General features: G+C 48.8%; 1 protein-coding gene across 1 annotated transcript; it reads left to right on the top strand.

Annotated features, from left to right (window-relative positions):
- Positions 1–3,113: 3,113 nt before the first annotated feature.
- Positions 3,114–6,752, top strand: LOC135812417 (uncharacterized). Its single transcript, XM_065325793.1, has one exon. The coding sequence runs from the start codon at positions 3,114–3,116 to the stop codon at positions 6,750–6,752; it is 3,639 nt and encodes a 1,212-aa protein (XP_065181865.1).
- The last annotated feature ends 16,045 nt before the right edge of the window (positions 6,753–22,797 follow it).

The following is a 22,797-nucleotide window of genomic DNA, read 5'->3' as shown; positions in this document are numbered from 1 at the left end:
TCATCCATCGTGAGCCGTCTTCTCCACAAGGAAGAAAAAACTTGGGACGATCCACATCCACATCCACTCCACGCGCGGAGAATATCACAGGAGAGTAGTGAAATAGGTATTTTACTTGGGAACGGTTTTATTCACAACAACAATCGCGTGAAACCATGAAGTAAGAGTCAAAGCAAAAAGACAACCCAATTTCGGAGTCAATTGAAATAATTGAGAAATTGAACACAAAAGCTTCACGAGAAATCGTTACCTAACAAGATTGCCTACTCGCATGCAACGGCGAAGTCAGGCCTCTGCCCACGTCGGCACAGCCGGCTACAAAGTGCTGCAAAGCCCCCCCCCCACCCCCCATTGTCTTTCCTTATTCTTTTCGAGCTGTTTATGTGAACATAGTAATAAATATATAAAGGGGCACCCGACCTTGCGGCGAATGTAAGAGACCCTGCAGCCCCTAAAGCACGTGACTGCCCACCGCAGCAGGCAAAATGAAACCCGGGTGCGTCACTCACCCATCACGGCAGAACATACCAAGTCTTTGTTTTTGTCTACTTCAACCAGAGAAATAATGTAGGTATTTTACTGCTCCCTGATATTTGCCCTCATCGTAATTAGGAGGCATATGCGGATAATTCCGGCAGACAATTTGGCAGATTTCGGTACTTTTTCTGGTAAGTTTCATGCATGTTTGGTATGTGGATAAAGAAATGGAGCAGAATTCGAGGAATTGCTCGCCATAAGGTTTGTATGGTTCTGCAAATTTCACTGCTTTTCAAGCAGAATCTGCCACCTTTTCGAGCATTATCCGCCGATGCCTAATCGTAATCGTACACGTAAAAGTGTCACGTGAGCGAGGTAGCACTTTTTCTCGCTCGACGCGCAACCTTTCTCGCATGTTTTTATCGTCGTGTGAGCGCAATCTAAGCGATCATCTGAAAACAGAGAGATCTGTTTTCTGGTGATCGCTTAATCCGTGAATCTCGGAGTTAAAACACTTTTTCATCATCTTTTACTGTTTCATGATATTTTACTACTATAATTATACTATAATTATAACTCTGAATAAACGCCGCGGAGAAGATTAAAGCAATACAATTAATAGAACTAACTCTGCCTTCATCACCATGTATCTACGAACTCAAATAAAAACGATTTTCTTGTCACTGTCATCAGTGGATTATCGTGACTGAAGTGAAGGCAAGTCAAGCAAAAAAACAATGTTAAAAGTATGCATTCCAAAATGTGATAAACTAACAAAACAGGCAACAAAAATGGTAAGTAAACGGCACAAAAGAAAGTGAGACAACCAGAATGTGAAAACCATGAAGTGAAGAGAGAAACAAACTGTGGAAACAGAAAAAAAACTACTAGTAAACAAAACAATTTCAGCGCGACAACATGCTTCTTTTGTTTACAGAGCACAGGCCTACGCAAAGGAATACACACAGTTTCAAGAACCTTCCACACTCTAACAACACAAGAGTGAACGGAGCAGAATGCAGCTCTAGTCGCGGCTGACAAACGAGGCAATTAGGAGGAGGTGGATCCAGTACCGCCACCAGTACCGTTGCCTCCACCGGAGCCGCCACCTACAACAACAAAATAGGCAGGGAATTGGGAGACCAAGAAGAGCAACTGCGACCTACACAATGAATTATTATGACACTGGATATCAAGAAACTGTGAGGTCAACTGCAACATCAATTGATGCAAATATTTACCGTGCTGGTGACACGAGGCGTCTCTCAGCGGCGTCTAATGGACACTGACAGGATGGAGAAGTGAACGAGGTCGAGGAGGAGGATGGAGCGGAGGAAGAGTTGGAGATGGACACGTATGAAGGATCGAACGATGACATGGATGGTGGTGCTGATGATGATGGTGAGTGGGATGGAGACGTTGATCGTCAGAACTCTGCTGTGTTTTTGCATTTTGTTATCTCACCCTAAGTGTTCACCAACGTGTAACAGTGGTTGGAGAACCGTGGACTAATGCTCAACCACAAGTAAGGAAACGCAGGCGCTGTTGATTGCCCAAGAGGCCCAGCCCCTGCCACAGATGACACACGAATTTGCTGTGGAAAAGCAGCCCTTGCAGTTCTGGAACAAGCGCTGGTACCTGGGCGTCCTGTTAGATGGTCAGCTCTCCTGGGAGCCTCACGTCAACCACACAATCCAGCAGGTGCGGAAGTCCGTAGGTGCGCTGTGGCGGAGCCGCCGAAGCCTCTTCCTGGCATCAAAGATCCTGTTTCACAGGTCGATAATCCAGGGTAGGTTGGCCTACGCTTCCAACGCGTTTTATCCGTCACTAGCAATTGGCAAAATGGAGCCCCTGACATGGCTAACGAAGTGCGCTATCCGCGGCTTCTTCGGTCTGCCACCGTGATGGCGCACCAGCCCGATCTTTCAACAGCTCCGCCTCTGTTCTCTCGAGCTAGCTCTCTCTCTCCGCCAAGTTCTTCCTGATGGTTACTGGTGACCGTACTCGGGGAGCAGCACATCAACTTCTCCAAGTACCATTTTGGCCGGGTTTTGTGGGTCGAGCGACCATACAGTTCATCAGCGCAGTCCTGTGGAACCAGTTTCCGCCTGATCTCCGCTCCGAGCCCAGCCACCTTCAGTTCTGTGCCCTGGTAAAAGCGCATCAGGGCACCGTTTAAATGCTTTTCGGCTTGTGTGTTTCTGTAGTATAGCAGACTAAAGAATAGGAAACGTGTTTCGCAATATTGCAAGATGATATTTTGTGTAATATATTTCCCATACCTTTTTTGCTTTAGTGTATGTACTAGTATCACGTTGCCACGTCACGTCCTAATATGACGTACTGGCATGTGCTTCAGACTCATTACGTGTGGGTGTGCTGTGCACGCATGCATGCACCCCCTGAGCAGATAGAGCTCTCAACCACGCGGTGTTCAGTGGTTGTAATTATTATTGCAATGGCATGAAGACAGTTCCGACTTTCTATTTCTCTTCCCGTTACTTTAATCCTATCATGCATTCAACTTTGTAAACCATATGAACTGAGTGGGTGTTCGTTGTGTCGGGTGCACTCTGTGTGCGTGCTTGAGATTCCCCGACAACTTTGGTGCCGAAACCCGTTGGAAGTTCTGAAAGATGGCTTCGAAGTTGGATGGATTTATTCGCCCGTATCGGGGCAAACAGGACGACTTTGATGAGTTCTGGGCTAAGTTTCTGGTCTTAGCCATGGCCAATAAGTGGGCCGATGACGCTGCCAAGGCTGAGCATCTTCCGTTGTTCCTGAGTGGACAAGCCTTTACGGTTGTCACTCAATTGTCTGACGAGGACAAAAAATCGTCGGCAAAAATTAAATCTGCGCTGGAGCAGGCATTTTGCCCCACGCCTGGTGCTGCCTACCGTTCATTTACGTCAAGGGCTTTGCGGAATGGAGAGCCTGTGGACGCGTACCTGGCAGATTTGAAGCGCCTACTTACGCTGTCTGGCCATAAGATTGCGGATAATTCAGATCCCGTGCTGATTGAGCAGTTCCTGAGTGGGTTGCCAGCTGATATTGGTCACCACGTTCGTATGGCGTCTGCTACGCAGAAGCTCACTGTCACTGATATGGCAAATCAAATCAGAGTCATGCAGGCATCCAAACTCCCAGAATCCCATGGTGCTGTTGCTGCTGCTAGCTCTCAGCCCAAGAAGTCGCTCGTGTGTTACCAGTGTAAGGCCGTGGGCCATGTGAGATCACAGTGCCCGAAGCGTAAGCCCAGTGTCACCTGTTATGCCTGTAAAGCGAAAGGGCATATTTCCAAGGACTGTCCGAACAAGAGTCGAGTTGGAAATGTCGCTGCTGGTCACGCGCCGCCTGAACGTACGGATATTTGCCTTGCTCTGGCAAAATCGGATGGAGACCTAGTTCGTGTAGCCGTGGACGTACAGGAACCCAGTACTGAGTCTAGTACGTGGACGCGTTTTGCCTCTGTGGTGGATTCTGGCTGTACTCGCACACTGGTGGAGTCGGCTGTTGTTGACCGATTGAACCTATCAGCTGCAGTTTCTCCCTGTCAGGACAAGCTGTTGTCTATCGACGGAACACCACTTACTATCCTTGGCAACGTCACGCTACGTGTGCAACGACTTGATGGAGCCGTCCATTTGCCTCGGATCACTATTGATTGTCTCGTTGTGCCCAACTTGTCGTCCTTGAACACGGACTTCCTGATTGGCACAGATACCATTGGCAAGGTCGGTGGCCTCACTCTACGTTACGACGGTCTAGGGGGCACGCTGTCCTCAGTTGTGTTTGGTCAGCAGGCAGGTGTCGCTGCCGGGGCATCTCCCCAACCCGAATCTGAGAAGCCTAACAAGCTTTCTCGTCACATCGATGTTACCGAGTCCGAGTCGACAGTCACCTTGAAGGCAAATGATTGCCTAGCTAACTGGTCGAATGAGCGTGGTCATTGGATTGCTCAGTGGTCGTGGAAGGGTGGCGTTGCACCCGAGCAGCACATTGGTTCCGGCATTGGAGAGTACTCGCGGAAGTCTCTAAGCGTCAGCGAGGAGGAGCAGTTTGCTTCAGAAATGAAGTTGTGGGTGGACAATGGATGGCTTGTCAAGTACGACTCCGAGGCATTCGGAGAGCCTGTCGCTGTCTTGCCGATACTTGCCGTTAGTCAGCAGCACAAGGCATCCACGCCGGTTCGGCCGTGCTTGGACTACCGTGCCCTGAATGCCTGTCTTGTGTCCCACCCCGGTGTCACCGCTCCAGTTTGTGACGCGAAACTTCGTGACTGGCGCAGACGTAGTGCCGACAGCGTTCTTCTCGACATCCGGAAAGCCTACCTGCAAGTTCGGATCCATCCCACCCTGTACAAGTACCAAACCGTTGTGTACAAAGGCGAGTTGTATACCATGACCCGCATGGGATTCGGTCTGAACGTCGCGCCAAAGATCTTGGACATGATTGTCCAATGGATTACCCGTGATCACGCCGACGTTGACAACTATGTGGACAACCTCTACGTCCCTACTGCCCAGACCGACATCGTCCGCCATGAACTCGCCAGCTATGGGCTTGAGACGAAAGAGCCAGAGCAGTTCGCAACTGCTCGTGTGTTGGGCCTACAGCTGTCCTCTTCTGATGTCGAAGATACAGTCACGTGGGAACGTCGTGCTGGTGTTGACCTCAAGTTGCCAGAGTCACCAACTCGTCGTCAAGTGTTCAGTTGGTGTGGCCGTGTGATTAGTCACTACCCGGTATGTTCCTGGTTACGCCCGCTGTGCAACTACATCAAGCGGCTTGTCGGCGAGAACACATCGAAATGGGATGACCTCGTACCGCCTCATCTCGTGCAACCATGTCGTGAGGTCGAGTCTCGTGTCCGTCAAGACGATCCTGTGCATGGTGTCTGGTCTGTGCCCTGTGATGACACCACAGTGTGGCACGTTTGGTGCGATGCTTCTGGCCTGGCCATGGGTGCGGTTCTGGAAGTCAACGGCGCTATCGTCGAAGACAAGTCCTGGCTCAGACCTTCCGATGATAAGCGTCATATCAACATAGCAGAGTTAGACGCCGTCATCAAGTCGCTCAACCTCGCTCTGTGTTGGCCAGTGAAGAACGTGGTCTTGCACACTGATTCGCGTACAGTCCATGGCTGGTTGACGCAGTTGCTGAACAACATTCGTCGTGTTAAAGTGAGTGGCCCTCACGCTACGTTGGTTCAGCGTCGTTTGCAGATCATCGACGATTTGATCACTGTATCTGGCATTACAGTTGACGTTGAATGGGTCCGCTCAGAGGACAATATTTCGGATCAGCTAACCCGTGTCCCTACCTGGTTCCGTGTGCCGGACAGTCCTAAGAAGCCACAGCCTGATGTTGCAGCAGCCGGTGTTACCGTTCGTGCTCTCCCACCTCTTGCTATGGGTGACATCGCCACTGCCCAAGTTGCCGACGAGGCAATCTCGTCCGTTAAGGCCCAGCTTCTCTCCGGTGAACCGATTCCCAACTCCAGCTACAGCAAAGTCCGAACCCAGCTGGTGATTGAGGATGATGTGCTGTTTCGCAGCGTGAAATCGCCTCTCAACGATGTTGAGCTTGTGCCTGCCCTTCCCCAGAGTCTTACTGCCGATGCACTTGCAGTCGCCCATACTGTGAGTGGTCACGCCGGTTGGGAAAGTATGTGGCGTCTACTCCGTAGCCAATGCTATTTCCCTGGTATGGCACAGCGCTGCCGTGACTACGTTTCAGAGTGCACTACCTGCCGTGCGGCAAATCCTGCTCAACCTTGTCTACCGCAACCAACGCGACCTGTAACTCCCGATGGTCCCTGGCGTGTTGTGGAAATTGACACGCTCGAGCTTGGTACCAACAAGTCTGGCCGATATCACTGCGTTCTTGTCTGCATTGACACCTTCACCAAGTGGGAGGAGGTCGTCCCACTTGTTCGCCATGATGCTGAGTCTGTCGCCGATGCATTTGTTAGTGTCTGCACTCGGTGGGGTCCTCCCCATGTTATCCGCTCCGACAACGGCACCGAGCTTCACAATGCCCTGATGTCATCCCTCTACAAGGTATTTGGGGTCAACGTGTGTTTTGGCGCAGTTCGCCACCCCCAATCGCAAGGTGCCGCAGAACGGTTCAACCAAACGCTGTTGACCTTGGTGCGGAAGGTCCTCGACGAGTCCAGTGATTGGCAGGTTGACCTAGCTATGCTCCTGTACTTCTACCGCAACAGGCCCCACAGTGTCACCGGTGTCTCACCTATGCAAGCAATGGTTGGCTAGCAGCCCCGCAGTCTCGTGGTGGATGCTACCCCAACAGATTGGTCGTTTCCCCGCTGAACGGAGGAAATACAGCGTCGCGCCTCAGCCATGTACGATCTCCTGGAATCAGAGTTGTCGTCCTGCGATTTTGTCGAGGAGCCAACTCAAGCGTTCTCGGCTGGAGAGTCTGTTCTCTTCCGCCGTCCACACCGGCACCAGAAACGACTCCCCGAATTCGAAGAAGGTTGGATCGTCAAGCGAGTCGTTGGTCCCTCAACTGTCGTGATTGGCCGTGGCACAGCAGAAAAACTCGTCAACACAGAGCTGCTGAAGCCTGCTGGAAGTCATTCCAGTCGTATCCCTGAGCCACTAGATGTAGCTAGTATTATCGATGACGAGCCGTTGGACCATGTGCCTTTGGCTGGTGTACCTGATGACACCGCTGGTGGTCGTCTTCTCCGCGACAGAGCCCTGCTCCGTGAGCCTAGTAGGTATGGTTCTTGAGACCACTATGTTCTCTGCTTTGTCCGAGTTTGGGTCTGACTCGTGACTCTAATTCGTGTTTTGGCCGTCTCTGACGATTGACGTTTAATAGTGTGTGTCATAAATTTGGTTCTTTTGTTTTGTTTTCTCAATTTATTGGCTCCTATTCTGCGATAATTGGTACTGTTTTTTATCTTCTTCTCCTCATTTTTAGTGACAATTGTCACTAGGGGGCATGTACTAGTATCACGTTGCCACGTCACGTCCTAATATGACGTACTGGCATGTGCTTCAGACTCATTACGTGTGGGTGTGCTGTGCACGCATGCATGCACCCCCTGAGCAGATAGAGCTCTCAACCACGCGGTGTTCAGTGGTTGTAATTATTATTGCAATGGCATGAAGACAGTTCCGACTTTCTATTTCTCTTCCCGTTACTTTAATCCTATCATGCATTCAACTTTGTAAACCATATGAACTGAGTGGGTGTTCGTTGTGTCGGGTGCACTCTGTGTGCGTGCTTGAGATTCCCCGACATGTAGCCCTGAGGTCAGTTCACTTACTAGTATTGTCTACCGTTCCTCTCTCCGTATTTCTGCCCCCCCCCCCCATCCTCCCTCTCTTTCATTCCCTCTTTCGTCCACATGTATCAAAGGAGGCGGTTTCGCCTCCTTCTACAACAACACAACAACAAGTGTTTGGAAGTGCATGATGTTTTTGTTTTTTCTGTGTTGTGTCGTGCTCGTTATGCCCGATAGTTGAAGGTTCTTGAAGCTGTGTGTATTCGTTTGCGTAAGCCTGTGCTCTGTAAACAAAAAAGCATGTTTTCGCGCTGAAATTGTTTTATTTTCTAAGTCCATATAAACAGCCCTGCAGGTACATGTACATGTATATGGGCCAGACACCAGAGGTAGGGGTAAGCGGATTATGCCGGTATACACGTTGGCATAATCAGGTCTTTGTTTTAGAAGGAGCATAACATGGCATTAGAAGAACAAAGGCAGATGCCCAATGAGGCTGTAATATACATGTAGTACCCACCTGCTATTGAAGGACCATACATAACGCTTCTTGTCGATTTGGAATAATATTTAGCAGCCACTATTCATGTTAGAAATCTCCCAAAAGTTCGGCGTTTGCTTGTGAATTTGGTATTCCTCGTGGTCCTACAAAACAAGGTTTATCTACATGTACATGTACATGTACATGACATGTACACACCATACATGTAAATGTAGATCTTCATGTGAAGTCTTAGTAATGAGCAATGCCCCAACACCGGTATGTGCCCGGATTCAGGGAGCGATGCTGTTTTTGTTTTACTTTTTTTGTTTTGTTTTTTCACTAGAAAATACAGCCCTATTAATAATCAGGGGAAGAGGACAACTGAAATGACACAGGGCAACAAGACGAAGGGGCGATGTGGTTGGCGAGGCTCATCCGACCGGAGGTCTCGGAATCATAGCCTACGACCAGGCATCAATAGGAATGCAGCTAGGGAGGCTGTACTGTTCCCTGTAGCAGAGATGCCATGTGGCCCTTGTGGGTGGGTTTATTTTTTTAATTTATTTTTACTATTGAACACTCACTGCATGATGAACTACAGTCATGTAAAATGAGGAGGAGGACTCGACACAATGGTACATACTAGTATCCAGCAGGACGGAGTGGGTGTAATACTTACTGTATAGTGATGCATGTACATGTACATGTACCAGTAAAATCGGTTTCGGGGGAATACCCGAATAGTGAATGTAACTGAGATGCTTTGTGCAGGTAACTACACTTTAGACAATGCACATGTGCATACAATGTACAAACTTGGTCTCCTTTTTTACATCGACATGTACATGTACAAAATTAATGTATGTGTGCATGGCTTTCGGAGCAGCAGGACTAGACTAGAGTGCTCGCTAGCGCTGCAGGGTACACAAACACAGAACACGAGAGACTCTAGCCTAGGCTGTTTTGCTACGGTATCTACTCGCACTGTAGTAGTAGTAGACTGTTTTCTTAGGCTTGAGTCAGTTAGTGCTACATGCACACGTACATGTACATGCCCGTGATCGATGAATGAAATCCGATCGATTTCGTCAACGGCACGTGCGCTGTGCGCTGTACGGCCCTGCGCAGCTGCTAGCTACACGCATGCACCTGCGAACACTGGGATGTTCTTAGCTGGAGCATGCCATGCGCCAGGCCAGGGAGGCTAGGAGGCAATGATCCACCGCTATCGGATTTCATTGACAAGCCCCAGACGTGTACATGTATGTCTGTGAAACACGTGTCTATCGTTTTCGAGTTTTGCTATCTAAAGACGTCCTAGCAGCTCCATATTAGAACACGCAGACGCTAATGTATAGCATCCTGATGAAATCAACACCAGGTCAGGATATCCGCTGATCTATGCATACCTCGGGGATTGTTGCTGCGAGCTGCCGGATACTAGTACATGTATACTCATCAGTACTGTTACATCACTTTGAGATACACATGCTTGTACCAGCCAGCCAGCAAGACAACAATCTCGCGGCTGCTATTAAATATTCAGAGTGTAATACAATCACGCGTTAGTAGGTAGCAGACTTTGAAGCTACCGTTCCAGAATACCCTGTGCCTGCGTATATGCTTGAATGAGAGGCTATTTTCAGCTGGCGTAGCCTGCTGGGTCACTCGGCTCCCATACACTGATAGTGATACAGGCAGTAGTGGACTGTGGAGTGTGCAATGACGGTTGTGTTCTCAATACTAGTATTACACCGGGACAGCTGCATACAGGGAGCCATGCAGCACAGCCCTCTAGCACTATCGGAAGTATTAGTTCATATCGAGCCTAACCTGATACTATCAAGTGTTGACAAGGCCCAAACTTTAGCGCGTGCACGTTGACACTCACATCTGTCCGCAGCCTGCGTAGCCTTCAAACCCACGTCGCAGGATGCAATTGATGCCTGTCTTGTTCTAGGCAGTCTTTTGAAAATACCCTGGCCTTGTCGCTCTGCAAAGAACCTGCTGGATTGCTAGTGTTTGTATGATGTAGACCTGCCCTGCAAGCACGTAGTACAGTCCAGCAGGAGTAAGATTATTCTCAGGAGGTGTTTCCGACTTGGCGGCTCGCGTGAGAAAGGCCTACCTCAGAGCAACACCGTGACGTGTTGACAGACGGAACTGTCCACCCATATCCCGATTAGGTAGTGCTGGCCGCACTACCTGTCAATACCTGACCCTCACTCCACCGCTACTGGCACTGGCACTACAGCGTGCACGCGCCTGGGACTGTGTGTGTTGTGCACTGTGTGTGTGTGTGTGTATGTATGTGTGTGTGTGTGTGTGTGTATGTATGTGTGTGTAATTCGCCTGCCCGCACCCCGGACAACTCCATGCAGCTACCTTCCTTTGCACGAGCGGATCATTGAGTAGTGAGCAGTTTAGACTCGACAACTACTGCTCTACAGGCGTGTTGAGCTAAAGGCATGCCAGCCTGTCAGGCAGGTACTTTGGCTACACGGCTACACGGCTACACGCACGATTCAAGCACACAGCTACCATGTAGCAGTATCATGCAATACTTATGCGGTTCCTCGGAGGTAGAAAAGCTAGTGCAGACGAACTAATTGCATCACTTTTTTTCCTGGAGCCGTTCGAATCGGAGCTCAGATAACCGACGCCTGCAAACGATCAGTCATCAGCCATGAGCACTGCTCTTCTACTCTCGCTAATGCTGTCCTGCAGCCTGGGGCTGGCGGTGGCTCAGCACCCGTGTTGTGCGCCGGCAGGTAGGGTGGATCTTGGGGGATGCACAATGGCGAAATGCAACGCGGCGTTGAAGCTGGATAACCATGGCTCACTTGTGGAGCTGCTGGATGGTTGCCGCAGTGAGACCAATAACTTCACGCTGGTTAGCGACATGATGCAGTGCGTCGTACCCATGATGGACCGAGCCAAGTACGACGCGCTCGTGTTCGAGCGAGAGGCCTCCGAGGCCGATCTGATGAGCGCAAACGTGGCCGCAATGGTGCTGGGCTATGGCTGCGTGGCCAGTGCCCACTCGCGAGCCTGCGATGCTCTCACTCAGCTTCTGTTCCCAAGTACCGCTGACCACGTGTTTGGGCTGATGGCCCAGAATTTCACCGAAGGCGAGGTCACCGCCGGCCTCAACATTAACCAGGCTATTCAACAGTGCATTGCGTCCGAGCTGGAGAGCTTCGGCGAATCTGAGTGGAACAAGGGAATGGCTCAGTGCTCCGCTGCCGGTACGGACTCCAAGCCTGCCAGCATTGCCGGGCTGGTCACTCCCACGACGGGCGTCACTTGCAGTAGCTGTGTGCCAAGCAGTCAGCGTGAGCTGCCGTTCTGCGCTCAGTTCTTCACCAGCAATGTCACCACTCGCTACGGCTCCCGCTGCGACAAATCGCTCATTTCGGACCGCATTGCTCAGTCCTATCACGATCAATGGATGAGAACCAACGTGGCCACCTTCGGCGACAGTGTTACGCATACCATCTCTAACTTTAACAGCAACCCCGACTGTAATGCCTTCCTGAAGGAGGTTTCCTGCAGAACAAGCCTGGGCGTGTGCTCCAGCACCACCAGCGTCCACAGGATGTGCAAGAGCGAGTGCGAGGCAGCCATGAACATTCACTGTCAGGCTTCCGCAGCTGCCGCTACCAGCGTGTGCAGTGCCATTGGAGCAACTCGCACAGATTCATCATGCCCCGTACCAACCACCTCACCTCCCACCACTGCCGCTCCTACCGTTACCCCGGTTACCAATTTCACCTTGGTAACAAGCACAAGCGTGGGTACTATGTACAACGTCACGTTCTGTTCTAGCAAATCAGGACAAGATGCGTCCCTGCTCATGACCGTGCTGACGTCCGTCCTCTCAAAAACCTGCCCGCCCAAATCTCCCCACTGTGAGCTGGTCGACTATAGCAACTTCACCACCAGCGATCCCAAGTGCTCGTTCCGCGTGGAGGCCGTCATGACCACCCAAGCAAGCAGCAGCTTTTCCTCTCAGCAATTCACTGCGTCGCTCTCCAAGCAGACGGCCGTTCCGGAGGCTTCGTTCACTGTGTCCGCCACGTCCTTCCCGCTCAAAGTCATCGCTGAATCCGGCCAAGGTTCTGGCCAGAGCACCCTCATTGCTTCTTCCGCAGTCCTATTGTTCGCTGGCCTGTTCGCCTGCACTCTTATTTAACTCACTCGCCTATCCGTTTCCCTATGTGCGTACTGCAATTTTTAGCTTGAGTTTTCTCCAATTTTATTAATTTGGATGCCTCTACATTTTCCTGACTAGAGGCTGAATGGTAACAGCGAAATATTCTCCAGCCTTTCCCCACATCTCAGTACGTTGAATAACGTTATGCATGATCTCTCAAGTATTGTCTGTTACATGTACCTGGGTTCCACGGCCCGCATCGCATAACGGTCTATCCGCTGTCATTGGCTTTCCCAGCTGTTCAATGAAACCGAAGTGTGTTGACTGAGGTGTGTCCTCGCAAAAATAATAGTATTCATCATTATCTGTGCAACCTGAGGGATTCTTTATGAGAAAAGGCATCTGGAGCCACTGTTCGGCTTCTCCTCGGAGACTGCAATCATCATGTACTTGGATTGGATATTTCGACGCAAATTGCTATTGCTCTGGGACGGGATTTCACTCCTTATGTTAAAAATGGGAATGAATAAACACGATGAGACTGAACTGCCCTCCCCCCCCCCCGCCCCCCCTCCCCCAAAAGAAAGAAAGTGAGAAAACAATCATTCAAACGCCAATTAACCTATGTGGGTTAGCATGGCCTGTTACCATTCCTATTAAATTAAATTTGTGTTTTAATTCTACCCTACCAGATTACCAAGAGAGCATGCAACAGAATTACAAATTTCAGCAAACTTTTCAACTTCACCCGGTCATGACTAAAAAGTCTTTAGTCTCCTTTGCTTGATTTCCAAAATCTAGGGCTCGTTGGAAAGCTTTTGGCGAGAGCAACGCCAGAGTACCAAACTCCGTTATCTAGCCGCCGCAAGTCAGGCGCGGTAACAGCAAAGTCGTCTCCAAGCCTAACTTATATGCAAGCAAATTCGTCCCATCAACGCCATTCCACTCCCCTTCATCGCAGAACGCTCAAATTTTTCCGACGTGATTCAAATTTCAGCCGACTACGTAATTATCATGCACTCAGTCCCTCAAAGAGCATTCGAAAAGGGATCTTCCCCCAAAAGGTCGTAGAGATTATTGGTCACAGAAAATTTGAATTTGCCCCGATAATAGGCGCGCTGGGGCTGCTGTGGCTGTCGACGTCGGCGGGTCGTGAGGTGAGTTTCCAGGCTTTCATGGCGCTCGGACACGTGCACAGACTCTCACTACTCTCAGCTACACAGTACACTGATTCTGGCACATTATTTCTGCATTGATTGTCTTAGTTGGGATGGGAAGAGTCGCATGGAAACGAGTTGTGCAGCAACTATCCATGACTGTGGCAGGGTAGGGAGAAGTCAGAGAGCGCAATATGTAACTTTCCAAGCTGGAAGGCTGTTAGTTTGCGCACTGGAGGTGTGTGAGAGCTACATGTAGGTCTCAGGTCGTTGAATGTCTCAGTAACATGTCAGTTTTGTGCCCTGTTATTAGTGACTACACCCAATTTCCAAAACTTGCTCCGATCGCTTCGATTTTGGTCTCATTCGATTCTCCCAGGCGAAGTACATAGGAAATCTGCAAGTATTATTCAAATCGGCCCAGCCATTCTTGAGTTATAGTGATTTGAAGTGCGCCAAGTTGGACTTTTGCTGGAAACAGAAATGAATGGGAGTGATGGGAGAGTCGAGAACGACCGCACAGTCAGTGCATGCAGTACAGTGTACAGTGCACACGCCTCGTCACTCGAATTGCGCGTACGAAATTGCTTACTTTGGTATGCCGGCGCAGAACAAATTCGCTCGTAGATGAAGACAAAAGCTTCTCACCGCCTTGTAATTTCACATGGCCAGTAGTTTTTCGATGCTGAAGATGATGGAATAGTCCGCGACGCTGCGACCCGACCAGAACAACCCGAAATTCATACCATGAAAAAGCGCTGAGCCCAGAGCTCCTAAATAATTTTGTCGTATGGAAACGGGACTTCGGGTCTCAAGGACACGAACATCTCCTCTCTCAGATAAAGCAGTTCACTCGATGCGATACTCTACAATTTGACCTGGCCACGCCGAAATGCACTGCGATGTCGGATTCTCCCATTGGAAGTATAGAAACTTGTTTCCAAAAAATCCGCGTCTGGGTGCGAGGGAGTAAAGTCACTACTGTTATCGCGCTTTCTGTCTGCTTGTTATCTTGTTACAGGCGGGGATAGTTGCTTCCTGAAGACCAACATAGTTGTGTAGAATGGAAGCACTTGTTTTCTAGACTGATGGGTGGCCAGAGCTATAGTCTGTTTCAAAAAGATTTACAATCAGGTTTGGGTCTTAAAAACTATGAAGATAATGGAAATTTGAACAACAAAGTACATAGAATGGCTTGTTAGGACACGGCAAATTGTTCTGTGAAGGTTTCGGAACAATTGGACCAACCGTTAAGGAGTTAGAATTTCGGCCAGGTTTCCGGCCTTTTCCCATGGTTTACAATTTGCCCAGGAAGCCAGTATCGATTTTTTTATCAAAACCCACGATTTATCCTTTCCTTTTTGGACTTGTGGTTATGAATGCTGTCTGCTGACCATGAAGTTGTGAGTTCAAATCCCAACCTATCCTCACGTCAAACCTTTTTTTTCATTGTTTTGGTGATCAAGCTGGTACAAGACAAAGAAGGTGGCTGCACCAAACGACTTGTTGTTGGAGCTCGCGCTTCCTGCCGAACTGACTGACACTTGACTGGCTCACGCCATGTGAACACACCCACAACACTGCAATGGTGTGAGTGAATTATACTGATGGAAGTCATCGCGCTGTAGCTTTTGAGATTTATTTTAGTATTTCAAGATCGCCGATTTATTTGAATTTAGCAGTCAACGCCGTCTTCTATCAGCGTTCACAAGCGTTTGCTTTTCTCAAAATGTCGTCGAAGTCACACGGATAGCTTTGCCAAGTCATGGCCTTGGGAATTAGTCCGTGTCGATGTCGTTTTCGTCACACGGTGAGTAAATTGCATCGCAGCTCAAAGAAACTATTTTGGTCACAAAACGGACCCATGCAGCTCGTCAACATTTACAACACTTTCGTTTCGACATGTCCTCTCTGACTCCATTATCGATACGAGGAAGAACTCGTTTGTTGTAAACCAGACGTACGTCCATGACTGTGTCAACGTGAGTGAGTTGTCATTTTTCCTGCTTTCGCGCGGAATATTTCTTCGAGTTCACAGTGAGTTTTTCCAGGCAGCGCTCGAGTGCTCATACGGTAAGACGCCAAACTCCGCGGGCGATCGCCAGGGTTGTAAATCTTTTTGAAACGGACTGTAGGCCCAGACAGATCCTGCCGTCAATTCTTTCGGCAAATATCGAAGAATTGAAAGAGCGGAAATTGCCGGCAAAATCGGAGCAAAATATCGAGATGTTGGGTAAATTCGATGCCTGATACTTGGATTTCCTTGTTTCTTACCCGTTCAGCAGGATACACTGCCCAGGACGAGATCATGTCCCCAAAATATCACCGTGATTCACTGTGGATCGACATGATTTTGGAAGAACTCAGGGACACGTGCGTGGAAACCCGTGTTGAGAAACCGACCCTGCGATTTGTGTGAAACGCTGTACGGGATTGTACGGGAAGTGGATAAAATATACGTTTTTCAGGAGGAAATGGAGCAAAATATTGAGTTTCTTGTACCAGGCTCGGCAAAATGTCGAAGATTTCGCAGAAGCATTTTGCGGCAAAATATCGAGGCGAGCGGAGCAGAATCTGTCTGGGCCTAGCTAGAGGTGGTTGGCTTATGGGTTTTTCGCGGGGGGGGGGGGGGGGCGGGGGGGGGGGCGGGGGGGGCGGGGGGGGGGGGATGTTTCGGGACGGTACGCTTTCCAACGGCCAAAGAGAGTTGGAAAGCTTGTGTCTTTGTGGGTGACTTGAACATTTGGGCTCATGCAAAATCTGCAAAATCTTGGGATTTTGGGATTTCCCCACAACTTTTTGCGTCAGCAAAAATGTTGTGCTGGACCGCATTCCTGTCACTTCGTAGTGGCTTTTCGTTGGTGCAGTTTGTATCCCACCCTCCCACCCCTGACTTCTGGGTGTATGTTTATCGATATATCGTATTGGTTTTCTTATTGGCCATGTGGCTGTTGCAGTTACGACTGCTTTTCTTTTTAGTGAAAAAACATAGGGGTGGTGTGTGCGTCGTGGGTATGGTTACTTATCACTCTCTTATTATTGACCCCCACAGAAACTTGTGATCTCTAAGCGGTCAAATATGTATGATTTACTGCACGAGTACAAACGAGCACAAGAACTTATGACAGCCAGTCAGGGGTTCCTCAAGGGTCAGTTCTCGGACCTTTGCTCTTCGTTCTGTATGTGAGGGATATTGCCGGCGACCTTGCCCCTCATGACGTCACCACTATTCAGTTTGCTGATGACATCTCGCTGCGTGCGAGCAGTCCACAGCCAGAAGTTGTCTCCCAGCGCCTCACTGCAGCAGTTCAGTACCTGGCCACTTGGTTGAAGAAACGTGGACTGATCCTTAACGAGACCAAGACGCAGATACTCGCCATACCACACCATAGAGCTGCAGCCCTCGACATCAATGTTGTATGCAATTCACAAGTCCTACCAGTAGTCACATCTGCCAAATACCTTGGCCTGCATTTTGACTCGGACATGAGTTGGACCACAATGGTGGACCATGTTGCTCGTCGTGTTGCCGGCAAAATTGCTGTCCTGCTGCGACATGCTTCCTCGCTGCCGTATCCATGCCGACTCACCTACTTCAGATCTATCGTTTTGCCTGAATTTTTGTATGCTTCTATTAGTTACTACCCGTATTTGACAGTTGCCCAGGAACAACGGCTACATAGGCTGTTCAAACGTGCCGCTCGGGCAGTCTGCAAGTCGCCACCGTGGACCAGTACTGCTCCCCTGCTAAATCGAATGCATGTATGTGATCTACAGGTTTCTGTGCACTTGAATATGTTTTGTTTCATCTGGCGATGTTTGCATGATGCATGTAGCACCCTGTTTGAGTCCTTTTTTGCTGTCGTGCCCTCAACTCGCACTCGGGGAGGCCAAAGCAACTTGCTTGTGGTCCCACCTGCTAGCACTGCTCGTTCTGCTAAGCGCCTAACGCACGCTGGAGCCATTATGTGGAATAGATTGCCACCAGCAGCAAAATGTTCAAATAGGTATTTGGATTTTAAATCTCAAGCCTTGCAGTATATATTATCAGCGACATAGGTTTTCCAATGCTCACTGGATTGATATCTGTTCGTTGCAACCAACCTTCCGTCATTTTTCCTTTCTCTTTTTCTCTTGTATCTACTTTTTTCCACAATATCCTTTAACATGTTATTCACAGTGGGTCCAATGTTATTAGGCATTTTGCCTGTTTTGATTTCCACTATAAATAAAGTATACAAAGGGCAATACCGGCTGATACATGACCGAACGGCGCCAGCCGTGAGGTCATGTATCAGCCGGTATTGCCCGTGTACGAGTGCGTACGAGGCGCAGTAAATCATTTATTGCATGCTTCACTCAAACTATCCAGAAAATGGAGAGAAACCTTTCCGACTTTCTCAGTCTCCCCACACACTTGTTCAGTGGTAAACGTCGTTTGTGGTTTTGAAATTCTCTATTTCTTTATTACGATATCGATGGTGTTGTTGTTCGTGATTGAGCGGCGTCACCGCAGCGTGTGGGAACTGAAACTGGGATGGACTCCACGACTTCGTCTCGAACGCATTCAGTTCGTCAAGTAGTTCGTTGGCTGCTCATCAACGCATCGATATCAATGTCAAGGTTGCATTCACCTGCTGAGGCGGCTGGTTCAGGTGGCTGGAACAAGTACATGTAAGTTATTGTCCGCTCAGTTACATGCGGGCGTGTGTGGTCTGTCAATCTCGTGCTTTGTAGTTTGTAGTCAGATCAAGTTGCTGTTTTGTGTTTCAAATTTTAAACTCCGAACAGTAGAAACTTGATCTGATCACGAACCACAAAGTACAAGAATGACAGTCCGCATGCGCGTACATGTAACTGAGCGGGCAATAACTTGCTGGGCAATACCGAGAAATACATACCGCTGAGCAAGGGCGCTCATTGGCTGTAGACCTGGAAACGGTCACCTGACATGTAATAATCTATACTTATCACTCTTCTATATCGACCTCCACTAATTCTCGTGATCCTTGACTGGTCCTATATTACCCATATCGCCGCAATATCGACCGCTTAGGGCGCGCTCACACTGCGACCAAAACCAGCGTCCATGCGGCCATGCGGCCAAGTTGCATGGCAACGGCATGAACTTGACCAAAACGTCGCGGCCACGTTTCGAATCGTGACCGCGACCTCCGGAGGGGGGTGCCACGACTTGGCGGCAACATGATCGTAGACGTGAAGCGTATTTGTGTACAACCTGTCCTGCGTCTCCAAACTGCTAGAGAGAATAGTGTACGACCGCTTGTACGACCATATCTCCCCTCTTCTTCACCCCGCACAATATGGCTTCCGTCGTAAGGACAACACATCCCTGCAATTATCCCGCATAATCCAAGACCTCTACTCCCTAAAAGACCAGCGGCAGGTCTCCTGCATCTGTTTCTTCGACCTCTCCAAGGCCTTCGACACCGTGTGGCACAAGGGCCTGATCGCCAAACTTCGTGCCCATGGTGTCTCCGGCTCCCTACTCGCCTGGATAACTAGCTACCTCTTGGACCGAAATCAGTGCGTCACAGTAAATGGAACCTTATCTGACCCCGAGTCTGTGACATCCGGAGTGCCCCAGGGCTCCATTTTAGGTCCCCTGCTCTTCCTCACATACGTTAATGACCTCCCCTATTCAATTCCCAATATTTCTTTGTTTGCAGATGATACCACTGTCCTTGCTTCCTCCCCATCTCACGCCACCCTGTACCCCAAAGTTCAGACCTGTATCAACGACATTGTTCACTGGATGAGCACTTGGTACCTTAAGCCAAATGTGACCAAAACCGAGCTCCTCCTGTTTCCCCCTCCCACAGATCCAGTGCCCATCTTCCACTTTCCCGATGATCCCGGTCACCCTATCTCTGTAGCGCCCCACCATAAACACCTTGGCATTGTCATAGATTCCGCCCTCTCCTGGTCTCACCATGCTGATCATGTGTCGTCCAAAGTATGCCGATCTGTCGGCATAATGTCAAGTCACTTGTCCCATTTGCCCAAAAATTGCCGGATTAATTTTTATAAATCATACATTCTTCCCCTCTTCACGTACGGCTTCCCTGCCTGGTCCACCATTAACAAAACCCACATAGGTAAATTAGAAGTTCTCCATCGCCGTATACTGCGAATCATATTCCGTACTGATCGCTATACCTCAAATCTAGACTTGTATGCTGCTGCATCCACTACCACTCTGCAACATTACCTTGATGCTTCCAAGTGCACCCTGGCGCATTCAATTTTCCTTGACCAGCACCCTGCTCATTTACAGTCCCTTAATTGGTTCAATTCAGGTGGCACCACCCGAAGCTGCGTTCGTCTCCCCCTAGCTAGCTAGGTCTACCCTATTCGTAAATTCCCCTTTCTTTTCCTCCTACTCCACGTGGCTCCAACTGCCTCCCAGTGTTAGACAAGCTCCAGATATGCCCAAATTCCGTACCCTCGTCAGACAGCACTTCAGTATCTCCCAGTAAACAAAGTCACAGTCACCACTTCCGCTGCATAGCTCGCTGAGCATCCCATTGCTTTGTAAGTTGCTAATCCCTTCCCACTTTGTGTACGTGCTCTTAATTTTCTTTTTTTCTCTTCTTCCGTGGTTGGTCTCACCCTCTCCTCAATTCAATTGGCTGTCTTGACATGCCACGTTTCGTCGACTTCAAGAATACGAGCCACGAGGCACTTCCTCCAACATGCAACATGCGAAAATTTACATCCAAAACGGGCCACAACTTTATTAGGAAACGCACGAACTCTTTTGGATACGAACTGCAATTCGTAAAGTTTATGTGACAAGTTCACGTCTACGCGTGTACGAGGCCTAGTGTGAGCACGACTGCCACGTTTCTGCGTTTTGCTGACGCATGGACGCGTGCTCATGGTCGCAGTGTGAGCGCGCCCTTAATATCGACCGCTTGTATCGACCACTTAGGCATTGTAATCTTTCGACTTTGGAGGGACTTAGAATTTTCTCTCCACTTCAAAAAGAAAAATTGAAAGAAAGAAGACCAAGGAAGAGAACAGGCAGGATTCGAACTCACAACAGAGTGAACCTCAGGCAACCCCTTATACCACCCAGCCACTGTGCTGCAGATGCTGAACCCTGTTGTTCTTACAGTCTTGTACCGAAAATAGGCAACATCCTATGTACACTATAGTACAAATGCTATACTACAAAGGTTACAATAGCTCCTAAAGGTTCAAATTTTGGGGTTATGGCAAAGGAATCGTGATAAATAGGATATTGACCTCGACTTCGGTCAATATGGGAAATATAGACCTCGTCTTGGTCAATATCCTATACATATTGACAAGAGTGCATAAACAAGAGTATGCAACTGTGGTTATGGGTCAGTGCGCGGCGCGCTGCCTTCATTACGTAACTAACCTTCATCACGCTCTGAAAGCATGCATTCAAACTCACAATTTCTCGTACGAGCCCATCTGTTTTTGCTCGATTCGTTCCAGTACCTACGCAATCTCTAAATTCTGGCGTGTGAACTCCAGTTCCGTACGAAAGTTCATTTCAAACCAGAGGAAAAGTGCGGTGTTTGACTTTCCGCAGTGCGCGGACTGCAGCTGAATGATGTAATGAAGGCAGCGCGCCGCGCATCTGGCCCATAGAAAAGAGATCACAGTTGCATACTCTTGTTTATGGACTCTTGATATTGACCGCTTATATTGACCACTTATTATTGATCACTTAGCCCGAGGACTAAGACCAAGGAGCCAAACGTTGGGATTCGAACCCAAACTGTCAGATTCTCAGTCAAAGAACTTGGGGAACATACTACAAGTGACAACTGAAAACTTCTGTTTATAGAGAAGTAATGTCCAATGTAAACGGCATATGTACATACTACACACACAACAGAGGCGAAAGGCTGTGTTAGCTGTAACTTAAAGTTTCACGCATCGGAGCGATCATCAGACAGCAGCATTCACTATCGAATTCTCTACGAGCAGGCCTAGATATGTGATGCTAGTGTGGAAGTTAGTGCATATGTGCGAAGTGAAGACGTGGCATTGGGACAATGGTATTGAGTTGTTTGCGAGAGTTAACGGATATAGGTGAGAATAGAGGCGATAACAGGGCAGTGTTACTGAGTCATTAAAGGCGATAGCGACGGTAGCGCAAGACCACAGCAAGAGTGAAGAGGGAGAGAGAAAGCACCATGGCGCCAAACCTGGTGCAGGTTGCGCTATGTCGAAAACCTCACGTAACTGATGGTGAGAATCTGGACAGGTAATACTTGTTCTCGTGTCTGCATTTCACACCAACTCCGGCCTTTTGTTGATGTTGACCGTTGTGTCTGCTTCCAGGATCTCCAGTTTCTCAGCAAGGCATAGGGGACAACGCTTGGTCGCGTTCGAGTTGGCCTGGGCTTTGGTGACGACGGCCCATTTCACAGAGTGCGGAGTGTTCTTCCGCTTGAGCTTCCATATGCACTTGGACAGCTCCGTGCTTTTTTCCATCCTTTCTCTCTCCCTCTTCACTCTTGCTGTGGTCTTGCGCTACCGTCGCTATCGCCTTTAATGACTCGGTAACACTGCCCTGTTATCGCCTCTATTCTCACCTATATCCGTTAACTCTCGCAAAACAACTCAATACCATTGTCCCAATGTCACGTCTTCACTTCGCACATATGCACTAACTTCCACACTAGCATCAAATATCTAGGCCTGCTCGTAGAGAATTCGATAGTGAATGCTGCTGTCTGATGATCGCTCCGATTCGTGAAACTTTAAGTTACAGCTAACACAGCCTTTCGCCTCTGTTGTGTGTGTATACTGCTCTGTACATTCGTACATTGAGCACTCTACCTCGAGCTTCCAGGACCGGCCTTGTTTATGTATATACTATGTACTATTACAATAGTATTCCTTTCTTCCTATAAACACAGCTAAAAACAGTTTAGGCATGCTATGTCGTGATAAATCTATTATTGCCCTCATAATCGGTCAATGTATATTGACTATATTTCATATATTTACCTCTTTAATCGTGCAATAATAGATACATACAGCTTAAGATTGTATGGCTAGTGACAGGGGGGTTGAGTCTGCAGGGGAAGAATACAGTGATTGAACTGAAGCTGGATGATGATCGATGACCGTGTGGTGAGTGTGTGGAGGTTTCGAGATGCCGTCCTGGAGCAGGGATGTCAGTCCTTTAGCTTGGACGGGTGTTGTTACATTCATTGTAACATTTTGTCGTTTTCTGTGTGTTTTGCTGTGCGAC

Source organism: Sycon ciliatum, chromosome 3, assembly GCF_964019385.1.
Source record: "Sycon ciliatum chromosome 3, ocSycCili1.1, whole genome shotgun sequence".
NCBI lineage: Eukaryota > Metazoa > Porifera > Calcarea > Leucosolenida > Sycettidae > Sycon > Sycon ciliatum.
Note: the sequence above shows the minus strand (reverse complement) of the source record. Positions and strands in the feature narration are given on the sequence as shown.

Bases quoted from the DNA above. Each gene is read 5' to 3' on its own strand.
- LOC135812417 (XM_065325793.1), top strand. From the start codon at position 3,114: ATGGCTTCGAAGTTGGATGGATTTATTCGCCCGTATCGGGGCAAACAG.